This window comes from Desmodus rotundus, chromosome 7 (genome assembly GCF_022682495.2).
Source record: "Desmodus rotundus isolate HL8 chromosome 7, HLdesRot8A.1, whole genome shotgun sequence".
Taxonomy (NCBI): domain Eukaryota; kingdom Metazoa; phylum Chordata; class Mammalia; order Chiroptera; family Phyllostomidae; genus Desmodus; species Desmodus rotundus.
This window is the reverse complement of record NC_071393.1, coordinates 101,934,310-101,957,378: the sequence shown is the minus strand read 5'-3', so window position 1 is coordinate 101,957,378 and position 23,069 is coordinate 101,934,310. Positions and strand designations below refer to the sequence as shown.

At 37.3% G+C, this 23,069-nt stretch overlaps 1 protein-coding gene across 1 annotated transcript; it reads right to left on the bottom strand.

Annotated features, from left to right (window-relative positions):
- Positions 1-130: 130 nt before the first annotated feature.
- SOCS4 (suppressor of cytokine signaling 4) lies at positions 131-23,030 on the bottom strand. Its single transcript, XM_024567930.3, has 2 exons — positions 22,797-23,030; positions 131-3,796 (listed from the first exon to the last, which is right to left on the bottom strand). Exon 2 carries the CDS (start codon positions 3,705-3,707, stop codon positions 2,382-2,384), a length of 1,326 nt encoding a protein of 441 aa, XP_024423698.2. The 5' UTR covers positions 3,708-3,796; positions 22,797-23,030; the 3' UTR covers positions 131-2,381.
- Positions 23,031-23,069: the final 39 nt, after the last annotated feature.

Sequence of the window (23,069 nt, the reverse complement as noted above, 5' to 3'; positions counted from 1 at the left end):
AATTTGTTACTCTTTTCTTTTTCCTTCATGGTAAACAACTTCCTTCTCAAGTCTTTTATATTACTACTTTCCAGATTTCTTTTTACTGTAGCAAATACCAAAGGAAAAATACAAACCATTTCACAGTAAATGACTATTCCTGTTCATTTATTAGATCATCCACTTCAAGGATATATACATGGCAGCATTTTGAAAATGTTAACAGCTACTAACTGAAGTTGAGAAAATAAGAAAGCCAGAGAAAATATACCACAACCAGTCTGACTATATGAAAAGCTACTTAGATATTGATTTTTATATAAATACCAATTTTTACCATTATAAAACATAATTATGCTTCATTTTTCTTTATAAAATTACCTTTTAACAGAGTATTTGTTAGTATGTCATCCCTTAGATTTTTCTGTACCAATAAAAAGTTATTTTTAAAGAAAAATATTTAAAATAATTGTTTCATAGAAACAGAAAGTCTCGTTATCAAATTCTGATAAAAAAATTATAACCACGGGTAGTCTTACCATACTACTAATTTTCTTTCATCAAAGATGAGTATTTAGGAAGTGTTATATTGGTAAGTAAGATAAGCTTCTCAGTGACCTACAAAAGTGCCTCAATATAGATGAGGTAGTAGTAGACTTTTCTTTTGTAAAAGGGAAGTTATCTCTTTAAAAGAGATATTTATCCTGACATTGGTGTTGAGATTCCAAACCTCATTCTGAGAGAGGTGCTATTCTAGGAGCTACCTTTCATTACAACTGAGACAATCTTGAGATCACCGAGAAAAAAAAAATGCTAGAAGATAATGGGAACAGACTTTCTTGGTTTAATTTTGTGGTAATTGCTAAAAATTTTAATACTATTGTTGAAAAAATGGCATCTTTACATTAGCAGCAGAACTGCACAAAAGAGAAATGCTACTTCAACATAAAAGCAATGATACTTAAGAAACAGCTGTTCTAACTTGGAAATTTGAGTCAAATTTCTTTCAACCCAGGTAGAATCCATTTCCTAGTAGAGCTAAACTAGCATCAAGAAGTTAATTACTATATTAAAAATGGCAATTTACAAAGCAGTAAATAGCTCATCAGAAGAAACAACTGTTTAGGAAATTTATTATTCACTGATTCTTTAAAAAAGGGGATGGATAAATATCACTTCATTTATCTTATATTGAAATAATTATGTTTCTAAAAATGCTTTCCTGTTCTTGGGACAGTAAATTTAAAATACTACACCTGTTGCCCAGTACTGTTCAGTATGGCATAAGCCATGTAGCTCTCGAAGTGTTTTCCTCTTCTTGAAGCCACAATAAAACATGTTAACTCTGAAAATAATTATTTGGAACACGAAGGTCAAAAACAGTATTAAGCTTTCTAAATAATAAGCTCTGTGTTTACTTTTGAAGATTTACTCAAGCTCAATTTAAGATAATGAAAAACTACATAGGGACAAATGAAAATTTGTGGTTGTTTATGAACTGTGGCATTTCCCCAAATAACAGGCTGAGTTTCTATAAAAGAGCTAAGTAGGAGCAACAGTTCATCAGTCAATACAGAAAAACCGCACAGTTGCTTTAGTACTTTAGTAACTACTATTTACTAACAGCAATACCATTATTTTTAAAGCTCCCAGTGAGAAAGGAATGGTTCTTAGGTTCTGAAGACGGTAACTCTTCCAGGCTTCAAGATGTCTATTCAAGGAATAACAAAAAACGATGCTATATTGTAGAATAAATTCACCTTAAAAAATATCATGTTCCCATTTGATTCTTACTGATCAAATTTAGTAATCCTGCTTTATAGTTAATATTTTACATAAAAACACACATTTGATTTTAAGCCATTTTGTTAACTTTAACATTCTCATTAGTAAATTACTAAAGTCGATTACATTAATATGGATTGTGAATTACAAGATTCAGCTTCACTGAAGAATTTAAAAACAACTCTGAAAAGGGAGATGAGGAAACCATATTTTATGTATAGCAATGCCAGTGGCATAGGTTAACAAAGTGTTTTACATGTAGGAAAGGACACAGGACTATTTTTAAAGAAAATCATGAAATACAGATTTTTAACTGTGTTTACAATGCCTACCAAATTCAAATATCCCTGGATTATATGCAAATTACAATTAAGAAAAGAAAAAGTTAAGTATACACTCTGTATAATAGAAACAAAAACCAAACACCTGGTCAAAAATATCCATTAACCCTTAGTGTGTAACCTTAAACAATTAGTGTATCATAAGAAAAATAAACTGATCTGGAAGCAAAATTTAGGGCAGAGGTTTATTTTGGACTCTAACTGCCTTTATAGAAAAATTCAAAGTAGCATTAACAAAAATAAAATATTTAAATTCCTTTCTTCCTACCCCTTTACTTAACATTGTTGTTCTGGTGCATCAATCCTGAGTACTCTAACTTTCGATTTATAGTGATATTCCTTCAGATATAATTTCATAGAAGAAGGAATTGGAAGGGCATCAATGCCATCATAGGTTGTACAGTTACAAATAACTGTTCTGCATATATGCTGCAGAGAAAAGGGGAAAGTCCGAATTAAAGGAGTGGATAAAAGTGGTTCAAAGAACATACAGGCACTTGGATCCTTATAATGTTCTAGGAGCCCAGTAATGTCAGGAGAATGGAAGACACAAGGATCATGTGCATCAAAACTAAAGTTGTGATTCCACTGTTCAATTCTAGCATGAAGAGAACGACTATAACGTCTAAAACTAACAGAAAATAAATAGTCTTCCTGTGCTGAGTCACGAAGTAAAAAAGTACCCTCTGGTTTTCCTTCTAGTAGAGCTTCAGCTGCGTATTTATCCATAACTCCCCAGTAACATGGATTGTTATTGATCCGAAGAAGGTCTGGTACAAGACAGTGGACATAATCAATCTGGGTGTGGTACTTAGGAGTTGTTTCCAACTGCAGGATTTCTTCATCCATCTCCCATTTGGGTTTGTTTCTTTTCCTGGAACTTGTGCAAAGCGTTATAATTTCATCATCTGAATCCATATCACTATCTTCTATACTGTTATTTGAAACCAGGTTCATCACAGAGCTAGTCATAGGACCACCCCTACATGAAGCACTGTTGGTGGTTATGACACAGGGCTGAACATTGGGATGTGAAAAACAGTTCACCTGTTCTTCCAAGTCTTTTCTTTGTTGTAGCTGACCATCCCTCATTTCACTCCGAGACAAGTCTGTGCTTACCAATTCATCTGATCTGGGATTGATAGGAGCAGTGTGCCGTTTAATAAAATGCCATCTAAAGGCTAAATCTGATCGAGGTGGGAAAGGACACTTATCTAACATGAGTTCACTGATATGAATTTTTCTTTTAGATGGAAGCCCTGAAGAGTGACGACCACTACAATTCTTTATTGGGAAACACTGTCCCACAGCATCTTGCAGTTTCTGTTTAAGAGATCGGCCTAAAAATCTATGGCCACAGGAATGATCTAAATCCAACTCGATGGACGAACAGCTGTGCTTTCTTTCTTGGCTCCGTAAAGGAACTTCAGTTTTTTCTAGAGTATTTACTGTTTCAGCATCTGAACAACTTTCACTCTTTTTTGACCAAGATAACTTCTTTCCACTCCACACATAACCGTCCTTTCTGTCAGCACTTCTACTCCGACTACTTTTGGGTCTGACATCTAAATTTTTACTATTACTTTCACTATTTTCTGCCATTTTAATAAATTATACAAAAATTCCAGTGTTATAAATATTGCTTTTTCAGTTTTTCTGGAAGAAAATTTCTTCTGGGCACTCTCATGTACCTAAGGAAGGAAAAAAAAAAAAATCCTTAATCACTTGTCATTCACACTGTATAGTTTATATATTAAACCCCAATTAGACCCAAGATGAAAAATCGTAATTAGTACATGAAAAAGATGGAGTACTGAAATAAAATAGCCAAGCTTCCTCTATTAGCCAAAATATATGATCAAAATGTGAATAATTTCTTGTCTTGAGGTACATCTTATGCCAATATCTTTTTCCCTTATTTTTTCATTTCACAACAGACCACTGAATTCATTGTAAGAGACAGTGAGAAATCTATAAGCTGGTGTTTAAAGGTCACTACCATATACATAGTTTCTTCACTTCTTTCTTGTTTTTATTCCTACTGATTGAAAATATGAACAGTTTTAAGTTATAAAGCTATTAAGAATTTATTAAATTAGTAATCACCACTGAACAGTATAAATAGGACACAAGCATTCCCAATGTAGTTTTTTTTTTTGGGGGGGGGGGGTTCCAATTTTTACTTACAAAAGACATAAGTAATAGCCACCATACGTTTTAGATCACTCTAAGATAACCAGGTCATCAAATTCCAGCACTCCCCAAAATATTTTTTTAGCTATCCTTTTCATGGGGAAATGTAAAATATCCACTGAAGTTTTGAAGTGCTGAAAATTAAAAGAAATAAAGAAGGAAGGAAGGAAGGGAGGGAGGGAGGGAAAGAGGGTGAGAAGAAAAAAAGAGTAGGGAAGAAAGACAGAAAGGAAGAAACTAAGCGAGGGAGAGAAGAAGAGGAGGAGGAAGTCTGAGTCCCATTATGACTTCCCAGTTCCCTTGGAACTCAGAGGCCCTGGTTTTGAGAAACACCAATTTTAGTCTGAGGAGCCTATCTTCTCAGAGTAAGACAGTTATTTTCCTTTCCGAAGTAGGGCAGGCATATGTCCTCTTGTAGAGCTTCTTAACCATCCTTGGGTTGGGGAAGGATTAAATACATACTGAAGAAATCTAGCTCAGGCAAACTGCTAAGAACAAGTTCTTGGCCAATGATGAATTTTTTGGAGCTGTAATGGTGGTATTTGGCCTCAGGTGAATTTCAGCATCTACCCAAATTTTGGTGTCACAAGCTTTCAGGGAAGAGGCATCAGGCCAACTAGAGGCAAAATGAGGAAAAACATGTCATCTAAAGTTTGAAATGCCTGGTGCTTTTACTTACTAAAAAATTACCAAAATAGCAGTTTAGTCGATATATGACCAACTTTATTCGAATGGGTGTGAGCTCCATCTTGCCTCCTTGATACCTCTAAATCATGTCATTTTTTCCTTCATTTCTCCATCATAGCTAAGCTCTCTACCTCTATTTTTCTTTTAAGATTTCATTTATTTATTTTTAGAGGGGAAGGGAAGGAGAAAGAGTGGGAGAGAAATATCAGTGTGTGGTTGCCTCTTGTGTGCCCCCCACAGGGGACCTGGCTTGCAACTGGGGCATGTGCTCTAGACTGGGAATCAAACTGGTAACCCTTTGGTTCGCAGGCCTGCACTCGATCCACTGAGCCACACCAGTCAGGGCTTCTCTACCTCTCTTTTTGATAACATTTCCCACCTTTACCAGGGCCTTCTACAATTCTTCCTCTCAATTTCTGCTTTCAAAACCAACCAAGTATCGTATAAAATCTTTTAGTGATAGTTTTAAAAAATATATACTTTAAAAGATTTTATTTATTTACTTTTGGAGAGACAGAAAGGAAGGGAGAAAGTGAGGGAGAGAAACAGCAACGTGGGAGAGATACATTTATCAGTTGCCTCTTGCAGCCCCCAACCAGGGACCTGGCCTGCAACCCATGCGTGTGCTCTGACTGGGAATCAAACCCTGTGGCCTTTCTGTTCACAGGCCAGTGCCCAATCCATTGAGCCACACCAGTCAGGGCCACATTCTCTTCTAAAATTAGGGTGTAAAGCCAAAACAAAGGAAGCAAAACAGGAAACAATATATTTAACATAGGGGAAAGGAAAAGTGAATTCTTGAGATGATGAAGAAGGGAGGTCTCTGGACCTGCTGGAGAGCATGTCATTCATATAACCACACAAGGACTTAAGGCTCCTAGGTGGCAGGTTTTAAGGAAAAAAAATAGAATTGACTTTTGGAAAATGCAATTGAGAACATATGAAAGCAATGGAAAAAGAATTAGGTAATTACTAATTATAGAAAAAGTCAAACATTATACAAGAAATTATAATTATGAAATATAATGCATGGCTTGGCAGTGAACAATATTTACCAAAATTGTGATATAACTATAGTAAAAGAATGGTAAGAGAATGAGACTAAAACAGAGGTAAATCCTCCTAAGAACTCAACTGATATCTAATAACTGATGACTCAAGAAAGCAAAGCATAAACATATTATTTAGAAATATGATGGTAATTATCAGAAAAAGTTAAAAAAATTGAAAGTAGATGCCTTTGGGATGGGCAGGAGAAAACTGCAGTGTTTCTCAGCTTAATTTTTTAACCTAGGTGCATGTCTCATTTTGATGAATGTAAATTTAAAAAAAGTAATTAATACTCACTGTGAAAAATTCAAAGTAGGAAAAGTTGTGAAGAAAAACATAAAAACTATCCATAACCCTACCGCCCAGTAACCACTTTTAACATTGTCAGTATCTCTATACATGTATACGGCAAGGACGCAGTTCCACGGCAGTGACAGCAGGCTGTATGACCCTGCATCCTGTTTCTTTATCTATTGAGGTGGTGATGCTATCTACTTCACTGGGCTGTTGGGGATTAAATGAAATAATGTATGTAAAGCACTCAGCTCAGAGTCTAAATGTATTATGGACTCAATAAATGTTAACATATTTTTTCTTTTGGAAAAAAAAGAGAAACGTATTAGATATGTTGTTTTATTAAAGCACCTGAGCCAGTTTTAGACAAGTAACTCATAATGAAGAAATAGCAGAACCCCTGTCTCCAGCCCAATGCAAACCACAGTTTATGAGCAAATACAATTTTCAGGAGGGTAACTAGTACTTCAAAGTGAAAAAAAAAAAAAAGGATCAATATGCCAGATATAGCTGAAACTCAACAGACTATAAAGCTACAAAACAATTTGACACCTTCCCCCAGAGAACTAATTTCCAGCCTTCCTCTATACAAGTTTACATGCTAACCTAACAGGTTTACTTTGGCAAGGCTTACAAACTTGTATATGGTAGGTACAAATTGATCAGTATCCCTGGATTTTAGGTTAACTAACCATGCTTACATGTGCTAATGCTGCAGTATCCATAAAATGAAGTAAAAAATATCATTACCTTAAATTTCCCATACATTTACCTGTACTTAAAGAGTTAATGCACAGAAAATCTTCTGATTATCTTTTTGAATCTAGGAATTATAGCTTTAAATTTTACATAGGTATTCTTTTGCTAGAAAACTGAGTTCATGCTTTAGAAGTTCTACTTTTTAAAACTGCTATGGCCGGCACTTCCAGCTAAGATGGAGGCATAGGTAGACACACTGTGCCTCCTCGCAGAACCAAAAGAAGGGCAATTTAAAAACTAAAGCCAATCAGAACTGACAGAAAATTGAACTGTACGGAAGTCTGACAACCAAGGAGTTAAAGAAGAAACATTCATCCAGACTGGTAGGAGGGGCAGAGATGGGCAGCCAGGTAGAGAGGACTTGCAGCAAGGAGGCGGCTGGTGGACCCAGTGCGGCAGCAGCAGGCCGACCCAGCTAGGCAGTGGCTGGCGGACTGGGCAGTCCCACAATCATGTGCAGATAAACTGGGAAGAACAACTGGGGAGCAAGACAGACCATGCAACCCAGGGTTCCAGCGCCAGTAAATAAAGCCTCAAACCTCTGATTGAAAACATCTGTGGGGGTTGAGGCGCCAGCAGGAGAAACTCCCAGTCTCACAGGAGAGTTCGTTGGAGAGACTCACAGGGTCCTAGAACATACACAAACCCACCCACCCAGGAAATCAGCACCAGAGGGCCCAATTTGCTTGTGGGAAGTGGGGGAAGTGACTGAAAACTGGCAGAGAGCAGAGCAAGTGCCATTGTTCCCTCTCAGACTCCTCCTCCACATAGTGTCACAGTGCAGAGAATTGGGTTGCCCTGCCCTGGTAAATACCTAAGGCTCCGACCCTTACTACTACATAACAGGCACACCGAGACAAAAAAAAAAATGGCCCAAATGAAAGTACAGATCAAAGCTCCAGAAAAAAATACAACTAAGTGACAAAGAGATAGCCAACCTATCGGATACACGGTTCAAAACACTGGTAATCAGGATGCTCACAGAATTGGTTGAGTACGGTCGCAAAATAGAGGAAGTAGTGAAGGCTATGCAAAGTGAAATAAAGGAAAATGTACAGGGAACCAACAGTGATGGGAAGGAAACTGGGACTCAAATCAATGGCGTGCACCAGAAGGAAGAAAGAAACATTCAACCAGAACAGAATGAAGAAACAAGAATTCAAAAAAAATGAGGAGAGCCTTAGGAACCTCCAGGACATCTTTAAACATTCCAACATCCAAATCATAGGGGTACCAGAAAGAGAAGAGGAAGAGCAAGAAATTTAAAACTTATCTGAACAAATAATGAAGGAGAACTTTCTCAATCTTGCAAAGTAAATAGACTTCCAGGAAATCCAGAGAGTCCTAAAGAAGTTGGACCCAAGCAGGAACACACCAAGGCACATAATTACATTAGCCAAGATTAAAGATAAGGAGAGAGTCTTAGAAGCAGTAAGAGAATAGGAGACAGTTACCTACAAAGGAGTTCCCATAAGACTGTCAGCTGATTTCTCAAAAGAGACCTTACAGGCAAGAAGGGACTGGCAAGAAGTATTCCAAGTCATGAAAGGCAAGGGCCTACATCCAAGATTACTGTATCCAGCAAAGCTTTCATTTAGAATGGGACAGAAAAAGTGCTTCTCAGATAAGGTCAACTTAAAGGAGTTCATCATCACCAAGCCCTTATTATATGAAACGTTAAAGGGACTTATCTAAGAAAAAGAAGGTCAAAAATATGAACAGTAAAATGACAACAAACTCACAGCTATTAACAACCAAACCTAAAAAAAACAAAAACAAAGCAAGCAAACAACTAGAACAGGAACAGAATCACAGAAATGGAGATCACCTGGAAGGTTATCAGTGGGGAAGGGGGAGAGAGGGAGGAAGGTACAGAGAACAAATAGCATAAATTTTAGGTAGAAAATAGACAGGGGGAGGTTAAGAATAGTAGAGGAAATGTAGAAGCCAAAGAACTTATATGTATGACCCATGGACATGAACTAAAGGGGGGGAATGTGGGTGGGAGGGGTGTGCAGGGTGGAGGGGAATAAAGGGGGGGAAATGGGACAACTCTAATAGTGTAATCAATAAATATATTTTAAAAAACTGCTATGGCAAAAGTTGATTTGACAAAACACAGCATATCGATATATTAGTCAGAATGTCACTTAATGTTATAGTTTTCAAGGTAGAAATAAAATTCATTTCCATTTATATTTGTCCAAAAGTTAGAAAAATTAAAATTTTTGATGTTGGATGTACAGTTGACAACATTCCAATCAGTCATCATCAGATGCATTACTTGTCTCAGGGTGTACTATCCCCGAGGGAAGAGGTGGGGTTCCAAAACCTGAGGACTTGATTGTGCCCTCTCCATTTCTTGTTCCCGTTCAGTGTACCACACTGCTTGCATAGAATCGTTGCTGGAATAGAATCGTGGAATTGATCATCTGAAATAAGAGAATCTTTATAATACTTTGTAAATAGATATGATCATGGAAACTTTATAACACACAAGGTTTGCTAATCACCTCAGGGCAAAATATTTAAATAAGTTTTGATCTTTTAAGATGAATTATGGATTTTTCTTTTACAAAATGACAAGTGTTCTAAATTTGATTAACTTTACTGGAATAACAGGTGACTCTTGGAAGCTACTTAGCAGATATATTAAGAAAGATTAGAAGAGGCCTTCCTATCATCTCAGCCATGGACAGCCATCCAGACAGAGGAAGACTCGGAAATTTCCAGGCCATGTGAGTCATGGCCTTGGCTACATCAGAAGCACCTGGGAGGCTGAGGCAATGTTGGTGGCTTGCAAGATTACAGGATCAACTTTGACAAATACCACCCGAGTTACTTTGGGAAAGTTGGTATGAGGCATTACCACTTAAAGAGGAACCAAAGCTTCTGCCCACAGTCAACCTTGACAAACGGAGGATCTTGGTCAGTGAGCAGACATTGGTAAATGCTGCCAAAAACAAGACTGGAGCTGCTCCTATCCTTGATGGTGATGTGGTAGCGCTACTACAAAGTTCTGGGGAAATGAAAGCTCCCAAAGCAGCCTGTCATCCTGAAGGCCAAATTCTTCAGCAGAAGAGCTGAGGAGAAGATCGAAGGTGTTGGGTTTGGGGGGTGGTCAGGAAAGGGACCCTGAGTCCTGTTAGTTTGAAGCCACATGGAGGGAAGTTCATTAAAGGCTCACAAGTGTTTTTTCAAAAAACAAACAACGTCCCCCGCCCTGAAAACAAAAACAAAAAACAAACAAAAACACAGAGGGAGAGAGAGAGAAAGGGAAAGGAAGGAAGGAAGGAAGGAAGGAAGGAAGGAAGGAAGGAAGGAAGGAAGGAAGGAAAAAAGAGAGGGAGGGAGGGAGGGCAAGGCAAAACAGAACAAAACGGATCACTTCATGGTATAGGAAACATCTTAACAATTACTAAGAAAGTAACTTTTTAAAAAGTTTATGCTATGGAGAGATTATTTTAGGAAAAAAGATAATTAGAATTTCCTTTACTATTCCAGAATTTTATAAAAGAGGATAAATACACATATAAAAATCTCACATCTTTACATTTAAATACATGGAAAAAAAATTTAAATCTCTTCTGGAAATTTCACTCAACTAAAATTCTTAAAAGTAAAATAAATCAATCACATACTCTAAATAAAAATAACACTAATTTTTAGTGAGAATAAAACTATTTTATTTTCATATTTTTCATCTTTTTAAAAAAGATTTATTTATTTTCAGAGTGGGGAAGGGAGGGAGAAAGAGAAGGTGAGAGAGAAACATTAGTCGGCTGCCTCTCCCATGCCCCCAACCAGGGACCTGGCCTGCAAACCAGGGATATGCCCTGACTGGGAATCGAACCAAAGACCTTTTGGATCACAGGCCAGCACTCTGTCATATTTTTAAAGACTAAAGGTAAGTTTAAAAAAAAGTGCATTGGTGTCTTGCCTAGACATGTAAAACTGAACGTAAAAAAAGTACAGGACTCTAAATCTGATTGAGTCCTTTCAAAAACAGCCTATATTCTTTCTTTTTTTTCTTAAATTGAGGTATAAATGATATACAAAATTATTAGTTTCAGGTATTCTTGGAATTTTGTGTAAAGTAGAAGAAAAGACAAAAAATGTTAAGAAGATGGCTTTACTACCATTTTATGTAGAGAAATCAAAGATGCTTTGAAAGGTGCTGACAAATCAAAGATCTTTGTTGGTAGCTGCAAAGAGCTTTCCTTTTCTTTTCTTTAAAAAAAAAGAGGGTGAAAGAATCACTTGGGAGAAGGTTTTGGCTTTTGATTTAATAATTAATTTTTTATGAAGGCAGCTAAGTTACATTTCTCTGTGGAGTACACAGTGACATCATTTTTTAAAAATATTATTTCTCAATGAGCCAGAGGCAAATGTCCAAAACGTAAGTTTATATAAAAGCCTTTTTTTGAAAAAGCAAGTTCCCAGACTCAGTAGCCATTTGGTCATTGGTTCTAGCACCAATTGCAAAGACAGTGACAACAGAATGAATACCCAACATGGCCACTGTACATTAATAAAAGATTTAAATAACACTTCGTTCTATTGAGGCCTGGAAGATGTTTTAAGATCAAGTATTCTACAGAAACTGTTAAAAGGCTTATAATTAAAAGGTTAAATATCATTTATCTGGAAAATTCATTTATATTCTCTATGATATTGGATCATTATCATATATATTGTTCACTGAACAACTACAATGTCTACAACAGTAATGTACATTTAAAGACCAAATTTCATATTAACACTAAATTAAAATAAATTTGATCCTATGTAAATATTTTTAATCCTTACCTGAGGATATGTTTTTATTGATTTTAGAGAAAGAGGAAGGGGGAGGAATAAGAGAGAGAGGGAAAGGGGTGAGAGGGTGAGAGAGAGAGAGAGAGAGAGAGAGAGAGAGAGAGAGAGAGAGACATCAATGAGCTGCCTCCCACACACGCCCTGACCAGGGATCAAACTTACAACCTAGGTATGTGCCCTGCCTGGGGCTTGAAACCTAAATCTTTTGGCGTACACACAGTGAGCCAACCAACTGAGCCATATGGACAGGGCATAAATTTGATCCTATAAATAATACTTTATTACATAAAACATTTACAAATAAATTACTATTCTAATAGTAATGCAGCCCAGGAACTTCCTTACCAAATCCATGATTCTAAAGTTTTCCTGTCCTTATGTACCCCCAAATTCCTTGAAAGCATTCTGATCCACAGTTTGTGATATCTGAATTAGATTCCAGGTTGGGTCACAGTTGTTGATATTTGATTATAGTCTGATATTTGTGTTGGATTCTGTGGAAATATTTAGGTACCACAAATGGAATATAATGGATACTAAGCAACAAATGAATTCCTTGGAATGATAAAGCAAAAATATAAAAAATTGGTTTGTTCCTATGAAAAAAACCTCTGAACCAAAAATTTTTTTCTCATTATAAAAGCAATACAGGTTCATTTTCCAATATATATTTTCAAGTATTAACAATGTGGGGTTTAGAGGCATCAACTCCCCATGCAGTTAAAACATTTGGTTCTGCAAAAACTTAATGCCTAATCACTTACTGTTGACCAGCAGCCTTATGGATAACAATCAATCAACCCACAGGGCCCTGGCCTATGTGGCTCAATTGGTTGGGGATTGTCCTGCAAACCAAAAGGTTGCAAGTGTGATTCCCACTTAGGGCACATGCCAGGACTGTAGGTTTGGTCGCTGGTCAGGGTGCATGGAAGAGGCAACAGATCGATGCTTTTTCTTTCATGTTGATGTTTCTCTCCCTCTTTTTTCCCTCCCTTTCCCTCTTTCTAGAATCAATAAAAGAAAAAGTCATAAGGAAGACAAATTAGATTTACAGTACTGTGCTGTATATATGGATAGCATTATATTTATGTCACTCATTTACAAAATGAATTGTCTGTCAGTACCTACATTAATATTGTCTTATATAATAAAAATACCATAGATGTTATATATATTACTAACACTAGACATCAAAAATGAAATGTATAAAAAAATTCATATTTATTTTTAGGTATAAAAATTCATACACTGATAACGAAGAAGCAGCAATACAATTTTGCTTTACGTAGTCTCCTGTAATTGATACCATTACTTATGGTACCCTAGCATACACACTAATGAATGGTTATAAAATTTTTATGGTAGATAGTTTTATAGTCAGATGCACAATACGGCATTAGAAACACATTTAAAACTACTCACTTGTGATGATAGGCTGATAAGCAGTTTCTCCAATTATGAGAAGCATGCTGTAATGTAATTCTTAGCAAAATTATAAAACAGTAAGAAAGTTAAAACATTATTAATTACATATCAAGTATCACTCACCTATGACTAGGTAAGGGTAGTCTATTCACTTCACAATACAAGTTTTGCACGTGATGAATATTGAGGCGATGATGATTACACAGAAACATCTCACACAGTTCTTGCCATACAGTAGATTTTCACACAAAGACACACACACACATACACAACAGGTAAGTTTATTAAATGTGTGACATAATGATTATTTACTATTCATTACACTTGTCTTTAGGTTGAGCAGGCTGAGGAGGTGGAAGAAGAGGAAGGCTGTTCTTGCTGTCTCAGGGGTGGCAGAAGCAGAAGTGGTGCAGGAGGTAGAAGGGGAGGCAAGACAGACAGGCACATTTGTCGTAAGTTTATGAAAATACACTGCAAGTTCTGTCTGATATTTTTGCTTTTTCATTTCTCTGAAAATATTTCTATAAGGCAACAACCCTTCTTCCACCATTTGCTTTACTTTCAGTGCCCATATCATAAGACAAGTCAAAAGCCAACTTGAATAATCGAAACCCTTCTACCAGATTGTCTAATGTCAGTCTGTTTCCTGGTGCTGTTTCTTCTATGTCTTCTTCCTCATCATCTGGCTCTGGATTGAACACTCATGTCCATCAAGTCATGTTCTGTTAATTTCTCTGGCGTGGTGTCTATTAGCTCTTCATTAAAAACCTGTTTAGGGAGCCACTTCCGGCCAAGATGGAGGCATAGGTATACACACTACACCTCTTTCCATAACCATAAGAAGGATCACAAGGAATCTCAAAATAAAATACAACCAGAACTGACAGAGAATCGAAATGTATCAAAGTCTGACAATCAAGAATTTAAAGAAGAAATATTCATCCAGATGGGTAGGAGGGGCAGAGCCAGGGAGCCAGGCTACAGAGGATGCGGTGTGTCAGCAGCAGTGGTGGTTGGTGCCACATTCACCTGTTGGGGGTAAAAATTAGGAGGGACACGTGGGAAGCAAGCCATTCCAGCCCCAGGCCATACTACGTAGCCCAGGGTTCCAGCACCAGCAAAATAAAGAACCGGTGGGGGTCGGGCAGTGAACAAACTGCCAGTCTCTCAGGAGAGTCTGTTTAAAGGACCTGCAGGGCCCCAGAACATGCGCAAACCCACCTACTCTGGGATTCAGCACCAGGGCAGCAGCTAGAAGGGTGCCAGTCACATAGAGGAAGTGCGGGAAGTGACTGGAAATGGGATGAGAGCCTAGCAAGCAAGCAGCATTGTTCCCTCTCAAACCCTTCCCCCACATACAGTGCCACAAGCAGTGAAGCAGATTGCCCCACCCTGGTGAAGACCTAAGGCTCCGCCCCTTACAATGTAACAGGTGCGCCAAGATGGAGTCAAAGCAACTTTGCCCAATACACAGAAGCAAACACAGGGAGGCTGCCAATTGAGGCCACAAAGAAATATGGCCCAAATGAAAGAATAGATTATAACTCCAGAAAAAGAACTAAGCAAAGTTCTTTTGCAGAGTTCTCTAATGCAGAGTTCAAAACACTGGTGGTAAGGATCTTAAGATCCTACTGAGTATGGCAAACACGTAAGGGAAGAAATGAAGGCTACACTAAGTGAAACAAACAAAAATCCACAGGGAACCAACAGTGAAGGGAAGGAAGCTGGGATTCAAATCAACAATTTGGAATATAAAGAAGAAATAAACAGTCAACCAGAACAGAATGAAGAAACAAAAATTCGAAAAAACGAGGAGAGAATAGTAAGACTCTGAGACATCTCCCAATGAGCCAACATCTGAATCACAGGGATGCCAAAAGAGGAAGAGCAAGAAATTGAAAACTTATTTGAAAAAATAATGAAAGAAAATTTCCCTAATTTGGTGAAGGAAATAGACATACAAGTCTAGGAAGCACAGAGTCCTAAACAAGTTGGACCCAGAGAGGACCACACCAAGACACATTATAATTAAAATGCCAAAGGTTAAAGATGAAGAGACAATCTTAAAAACAACAAGAGAAGAGTTACCTACAAAGGAGTTCTTATAAAACTATCAACTGATTTTTTTTTTAAAGATGAACCTATTTTATTTATTTTATTTTTAGAGAGACGAGAAGGGAGGGAGAAAGAGAGGAGAGAAACATCAATGTGTGGTTGCCTCTCAAGCGCCCCAAACTGGGGACCTGACCAGCAACCCAGGCATGTGCCCTGACTGGGAATTGAACCAGTGACCCTTTGATTCAAAGGCCCGCACTCAATCCACTGAGCCACAGCAGCTAAGACATCAACTGATTTCTTAAAAGAAACTCTGCAGGCAAGAAGTATTCAAAGTGATGAAAAGCAAGGACCTACACCCAAGATTATTCTATCCAGCAAAGCTATCATTTAAAGTTGAAAGGCAGATAAAATGTTTCCCAGACAAAGTAAAGCTAAAGGAGTTCATCATCACCAAGCCCTCGTTACACGAAATGTTAAAGGGACTTATTTGAGAAAAATAAGATCAAAACTATGAACCATAAAATGACAACAAACTCACAACTATCACCAACTGAACCTAAAAAAACAAAAACTAAGCAACGGAACGGAATCATAGAAACAGAGATCACATCGAGGGTTAGCAGTGGGGAAGGGGAAAGGGGAGAATGAGGTAAAAGGTACGGGGATTAAGAACCATAATTGGTAGGTACAAAATAGATAGGGGGATGCTAAGTATAGGAAATGGAGAAGCCAAAGAACTTACACGCACGATCCATGGACATGAACTAAGGCAGTGGGGGGGGGGGGGTTTGCTGGAGAGAAGGGGGGGTACCGGGCAGAGGGGGAAAAGGGGAAAAATATTGAGACAACTGTAATAGCTTAATCAATAAAATATACTTAAAAAAAAAAAACCTGTTCAGGCGGATATTCTTTCTCTTCAATGGTCTTCTTAATGGTGTCTGGGAACTTGTCTGCTGCCTCTTGGTTGTCAGAAGCTGCTTCCCCTGTTATCTTGACATTTTTTAAGCCAATCTCTTTCTAAAATTAGCCAACAATCCTTTGCTGGCATGAAATTCTCTAACTTTAGATCCTGTACCTTCCTTTTGCTTTGTCATATAATGACTTCACTTTTTTCTCGAATCATATTAAGCGTCTGTAAGTACACCTTTCTTATAAGCAATCCTGTCCCCACATAGAAGCTTAATTTTCAATAGGAGATAAAACAGTACCTTGTAAAAAGGGCAAGGTTTTCACGCTCTCTGGCATAGCAGCAGCGACAGTCTCACATATTTCCTAATCTGTTTTTAAATGTATTCATTTGTCTTCAAACAGTGGGCAACCACAGCTGCAGACCTCAATCTATCATACATATCAAGCAATTCAACTTTTTCTCTCAATGTCATGACTTTTCTCTGCTTCTTGGGAGCACTTGCAGGACCACTAGTGGCACTTTAAATGGATCCCAATGTTGTTATTCAAGGTTTATGGTATTGCACTAAATATGATGAAAGATATGCAAGAATCATGAGATCACTTATTACTGTGATATTCACAATAACTGAGCTCACTGCAACGGCAACAGAAAGTAGCTAGAAATTATTACAATAGTATCGTTTGTACTACAGTTAATTTTATGCAGTTATGACTTATACTGCATCTTTATATTTGTTTACATTTCTCTCCACTGTGAATGGCATCATGTACGGTCTGTAAATGTTTGTGTAAGTTTTAATTAATTTTAACTTTTTATAATTGATTTGTGTATGTTTTATGGTAATAAGTGTTAAAATATACTAAGTATCTACATATATTTTATGCATTCATGACATTTTTTTCTTAATTTTTCTATTTTTCTAGGCTATGCAGTTCAAATGTGAGTTTTTCCAAATTGTCATAAATCTCCAAAAAATTTTCCAATATATTTATTGAAAAAAATCCATGTATGTGGACCTGTGCAGTTCAAACCCATATTGTACAGGGTCAACTCTGTCTCCTTTTTTCATGCTACCAAGTGAGGGACTTAACTGGATTAAAAAAAAAAAAAAGAATGATTAATTAGTGCTACTGTAGCTGCTTCTTCTCCCACTTTCTCCACTTACTTTCCTAATAATAATTTGCTTCCCAATCTGTAGTCTTGTAGACACTATAAAAGATGTTAATACATCTTCTATAGAAATAAGAGTTTCTTTATCAAACAAGTTTGGGAAATGCTTCTCCTTTTAAAGATTATGATGCATATTTAGCAAAAGGTTCCAAGAGATCCTTCAGTTAAGAAACCTGCTTAAGTGATAGTTTCCAATATTTAACTTACCACAAATCTTTTTTGGGGGAAACATTTAACATGGTCTAAATATTAAAATGAGTATACATTTCTGGCCCTGGCTGATGTGGCTCAGTGGGTTGAGCGCCAAACTGCGAAGCAAAGGTCACTGGTTTGATTCCCAGTCAGGGTACATGCCTGGGTTGCAGGCCAAGTCCCCAGTAGGGGGTGTGTGAGAGACAACCACACACCAATGTTGTTTCTCTCCCTCTCTCTCTCTCTAAAAATAAATAAATAAAACCTTAAAAAAGTGCGTATATATTTCCTGAGCATGCTAACTAAAGATAATGAGAAATGTCTAGTAACCTGCAACTGATGGAAGTTAACATAGAGCAGCAATTTTCAAATGGTGTGCTTCAAGAATATTTAAAACATGCAATACCGGACTATTTAGTCAGGGGCACCAATCTCTTTCCCTTAGACTGTCAAATAAAAAAACAACAGCCCACATAACAATAGCTGTCCAGTGTGAAAGAATCAAAATTATACCTATTTTTTCTCAGACCCGCAACAAATATATTTTTTGGTGTGTTGCAGAATTTTAGTAATTAGTTTATGTGTGTCACAGATGAAAAAGGTTGAAAATCGCTAATCTAGCATGAAGAGAGAGCAGAAAACTAAGAGTTGGCAGTACATGGACTTCCAAAAGTGGAAGAACCTTAACAAAATGTTAGAAATCAGAATATTTAAGGTATACTATTATAATACTTTAGGGAATAAATTGGATTGTGCAGATATATCTTTCCTTGTAACTTTTAAATTAGAGGAACAATACATGCTCATTATAAAATATAGGGAACATCCAGAAAAGTTTAACAGAGAAGAAAAACAACCCTGGCCCGGTGCTCAGTTTGTTAGAGCACTGTCCACTCAGGCCAAGTTGCAGGTTCCATCTCTGCAAGAGCACATGCTCTTGGCGAATGTGGTCAGGGCACATGCAAGAAGCAACTATTGAATGCACAGGTGGGTAGAACAGAAAATCGATGTTTTGCCCTGGCCAGGTGGCTCAGTTCATGGGAGCATCATCTTGTACACCAAAAGGTCACGGGTTGGATGCAGGTTTGATCCATGGTTGGGCCCAGAGGCAACCAACTGATGTTTCTTTCTCCCCCTCCCTCATCTAAAATCAATAAACATATCCTAGGGTGAGGACTGAAAAAACAAATTAAAAAACCCAAATTGATGTTTCTCTCCCTCTCTCTCCTCCTTCTTCTTTCTAAGAACCGATCAATACATATGTTTTAAAAAAGAGGAAGAACAGTCGATGCTCGAACAACACATGTTTAAATTGCATGGGTCTACTTATATGCAAATTTTTCCCAATAAGTATGTATACTACTGTAAATGTATTTCTCTTCTTCATAATTTTCTTAATAACATTTGCTTTTCTCTGGCTTATTTTATTGTAAGAATACACACACACACACATATAATACAAAATATGTGTTAACAGACAGGGTTACAATCAACGGCAGGCTATTAGTTAAGTTTTGGAGGAGTCAAAAGTCATACTCAGATTTTCAACTGCATGTATGAGCAGGGGATTGTGGCCCCTACGTCCAGAGCTCTTCAAGGGTCGACTGTAATTCAATTAAGCAGTCAACTTGGACATTCTGGCTTGTTTCCTTGCAGTCCTTTTTTCCTGTAAGAGCAAATTAGTCTAAAGAGAAAATTTTTGAAGTTTTAAAGCTCCATAAAAATAATAATCTACAGTTTTTCACTATACTATATTTAAAATGAAGCATGGTACAGATGAAATAGCATGAGTTACTAAATCATCAAACATGGGCTAAGATTAAGACTCTGTCACTTACTAGTCAACTGATTTTTAAAATCTCCTTTAGCTTCAGTATTCCCTTTATAAAATCAGGATAATGCCAGCTGTCTCATGTTTTTATTGCCTGGATTAAAATGTACAAAAACAGCATACATTGAGCTTAATGAAAATACATATTAGTTGCTTTCTAGTATTACTCAACTGTTCCTGTAGAAGCTAATTTCTAAAAACGAAAGATGGGAAAATAAGATGAAACAAAGGCTACCTACATATAAGGCTGGAAAATCAGCACAAAAAAGACTTCATAAAACTGAGGCTGAACAGGCTTTAGCATTTCTGAAATGTCTAAAAAGCACTTAAAATTACTCCTGATAATGAACATGCTGTTTTTAAAAAGTCTTAACATTTTAAATTCTTTGAAAATAATATGGTTGTATGTAACCAAACTTTAATTACAAAAGTTTTGTAGTTTTGCAAGCTCACTTAGTAAATAGATTTCAACAGAAACAACAGGCAAATAATTTTTTAAAACTGATTATAGATTAATCTTTTCATTGCTTTATATTAATTACATGTGCTTACATTTAAGCTTGGGAACAAGTTTTACCTATAAATTATCATAAGGTGACTCTAGACTTAAATAAAATTGCCTGAAAATCCTGGTATATTTCATTAATTTCTAAGTTTTATGGCAACGGTTATGATTTGGAGAGGCAGTGTGGTTAAGACTACCTTAGATTAGAAGGTAAAAGACCTGGGTTTTATTTGTAGCCCTGACATTTGGTAGGACTGTGACCTTGGACAAATTACAAACTTTCTGAGTCTCAGTTTTTTCATCTATATAAGAATGATTATGTCTATACGTTGGATCCAGTGTTAACAAGACTATATTCCCTTTTACACCTTAGAAGGTTTATACAGGTGCAAGTATTATTTACTCCAAAAATAAATTTAAAGGGTAGGTGAATTTCAGGATACTTTCAGACATATAAAAATCTTCAGATTTCTAAACTACCTCCAATGTTATTATTCCACACTCTGTTTTTCTGTTACCATTACACTCTCCTCTAGTCTTATCTTTCACAGGATTAATCATTTTATATAAAGCACATATTTTATTGAAAAGGTATTTTTAAAACTCCTTCCATAAGGCAATACTGATATGCCTCTTGGATAAACTGACTCTCCAAGATTATATGATATTATTTTTTATGTAGATAATACTAGTGAAATGGTAATATATTCATGCTTTCTCACCCTACTGCCCTTGAGACCAACAATATTTGTGAGCCTAAAGGTACTATGAGAGGTCACAAAAGAGCAAAGCTAACTCACTTCACTGCAATTGAATTTGTGGCCTTAGCATTATTTTCAGTGAGTTCATTCAGCTACTCACCTCTGCAAGAAATGCACTGTCCATTTGCTATGTGATCTTACACAATCAGAATTTTTGCTAACATTTAAGTTACATATATTTCATTATTGCACTACCATTGTGTACATTTTATTTCAGTGTCTGTTTTCCTCAAGAAGACCATAAATTCACTGAAGATATTAAAATTGGAGGCATTTGACTGAAGCTGAAATGGAATTGTGAAAATTCAGACTACATTGAGATATTCATGGATGTATAAAACTAATTAATGTCTTGTATTATCAACGGGACGCTTTGGGTGGACATTTAGTGGTTTCATTTAAAATGGAGTCAGTTTAAATCATTATCCAGTGAAAAAAAATTTTAATTAAAAAAAAGATTTTATTTATTTATTTTTTGAGAGGGGAAGGGAAGGAGAGAGAGGGAGAGAAACATCAACGTGTGGTAGCCCCTCGCGCGCCCCCTACTGGGGATCTGGCCAGCTCTTCGGTTGGCAGGCCGGCACGCAATCCACTGAGCCACACCAGCCAGGGCTATCTAATGAAATTTTTATCTTCTGTATACTTTAGCAATTCAATGGAGGTAGGTGTCATCTACATTTTAGCGATGAGGAATCTTACATTCTAAAAAAGTAGAGGAGCGTATTCAGGGTCACACAACGAGTAACTGTCAGAGTTGAAAGGAAAACTTAGGGCTGTTTGACTGTAAGGCCCAAGCTCTTTTCAGAAATTCGTAAAGGAAAATTTTCTTAACCTAAGCAAAGTGAAAGGACAGAAGTGTGAACACCATTCATAATTTTAAAGTCAAATGGTATCATAGATATTATAGTCAGGGCATTTTATAGCTATAACTTGTTCCAATTTGCAAATTCTTATGCTGAGCTCGGAATAGTATTACACTGAAATCTCATCAAGAATTATTCATTATAGAGATGAACGATGTCAGAGTTCAGCTTGACCCTACAGTCTATCCAATGATATTTACTTGGATAAAAAATTTGCAAATCAGTCTATCTAAAAAACGAATGATTTGCAAATAACATGAAGTCACTCAAGAATTGTCTCAGGTTATCTTTCGCTCTAGAAGGAATTCAACAATAGATTGGTTATTTTCCCACAAATCCCAAGTTCTTTTTCAGCCAATCACTCTTCCTCTTCATTCATATACCAAACCTCAGTGTCTAGCAAGCCTATTTGGAGCCCCAGTACTCAAAACCACCCTTTACAAAATGCCACAACGATAAGAACAGTAACACGACTTGTCTTAACTATGTGCTGTGTGTTTGCAACCTTTCAAAATCGAAAGAGATTGAAAAACAATGGGGGAAATCTCTACAACAGAAAAACGTCTCATTTACGTCATAAAAAGGTATGACTGAGACTAAGTGGTGGGTACCACAGACACACACACACACAAAATCTTCGTGAAGGTTTTCATCGGAGACCGGTCTACCAACATGGATAACGTGAAGACAAAAGCAAAGCATAAACTTAATAGCCAAGACCTAAGCACATATTGCATGGACCGAACGAAGTATTCAACAATACACTTTAGTTCTAGCTCCTCTTTTAAATCCAAATACGCACTTCACTGAACTTTAAGTGGGGTCTGAACAGGAACCCAAGTTACTTTCTTCTTAAGGGATATATGCAATCTCCAAGATTACGCGTCAATGTACACGCCAAACCTCCAGGGATCGCAAACTGAGATTAAGTCTTCCTTCCTTTTTATCTCTAGAAAAATAACAAGGTGAGGGCGCCAAGATTAAAGGGTCGAAAAGGGTCTCGTTTTCCTCTTCTCTAGAGAAGGTGCCCAAAGATCACATTCGCCAGCTGAGCGCCAAGAAGGTGCTAGACCCGTTCAGGGTCGCGGATATACTAGCATGTGAGGAGAGCCTGAAAGGTACAAGTGGACCCCAATGGGTGGGCAGGCAGCAACCACCCTTCCCCCACTCACCTCTCCAAGCGCAGTTTAACTGGAGCTGACCGAGTAACTGCCGCCATGACCATCGCCATCAGTCTGCGTGCTCGCGGAGGTGGAGGAGGGAGGCCCAGCCACTCCTGCACCTCCTGTAAGTCCTGCAAGGCGATTGACTTCCAGCGAGTTCCCACCCCTCGGCTCCGGGTTCCCGTCTGAGACGTCGCCGTCTCCGCCTCCACTTGTTCCCCAGACGCTACCACCACTTCCGTGTTCCGCTCCCTCCCTTTCTTTCTCAGTCCCCCAGCAACC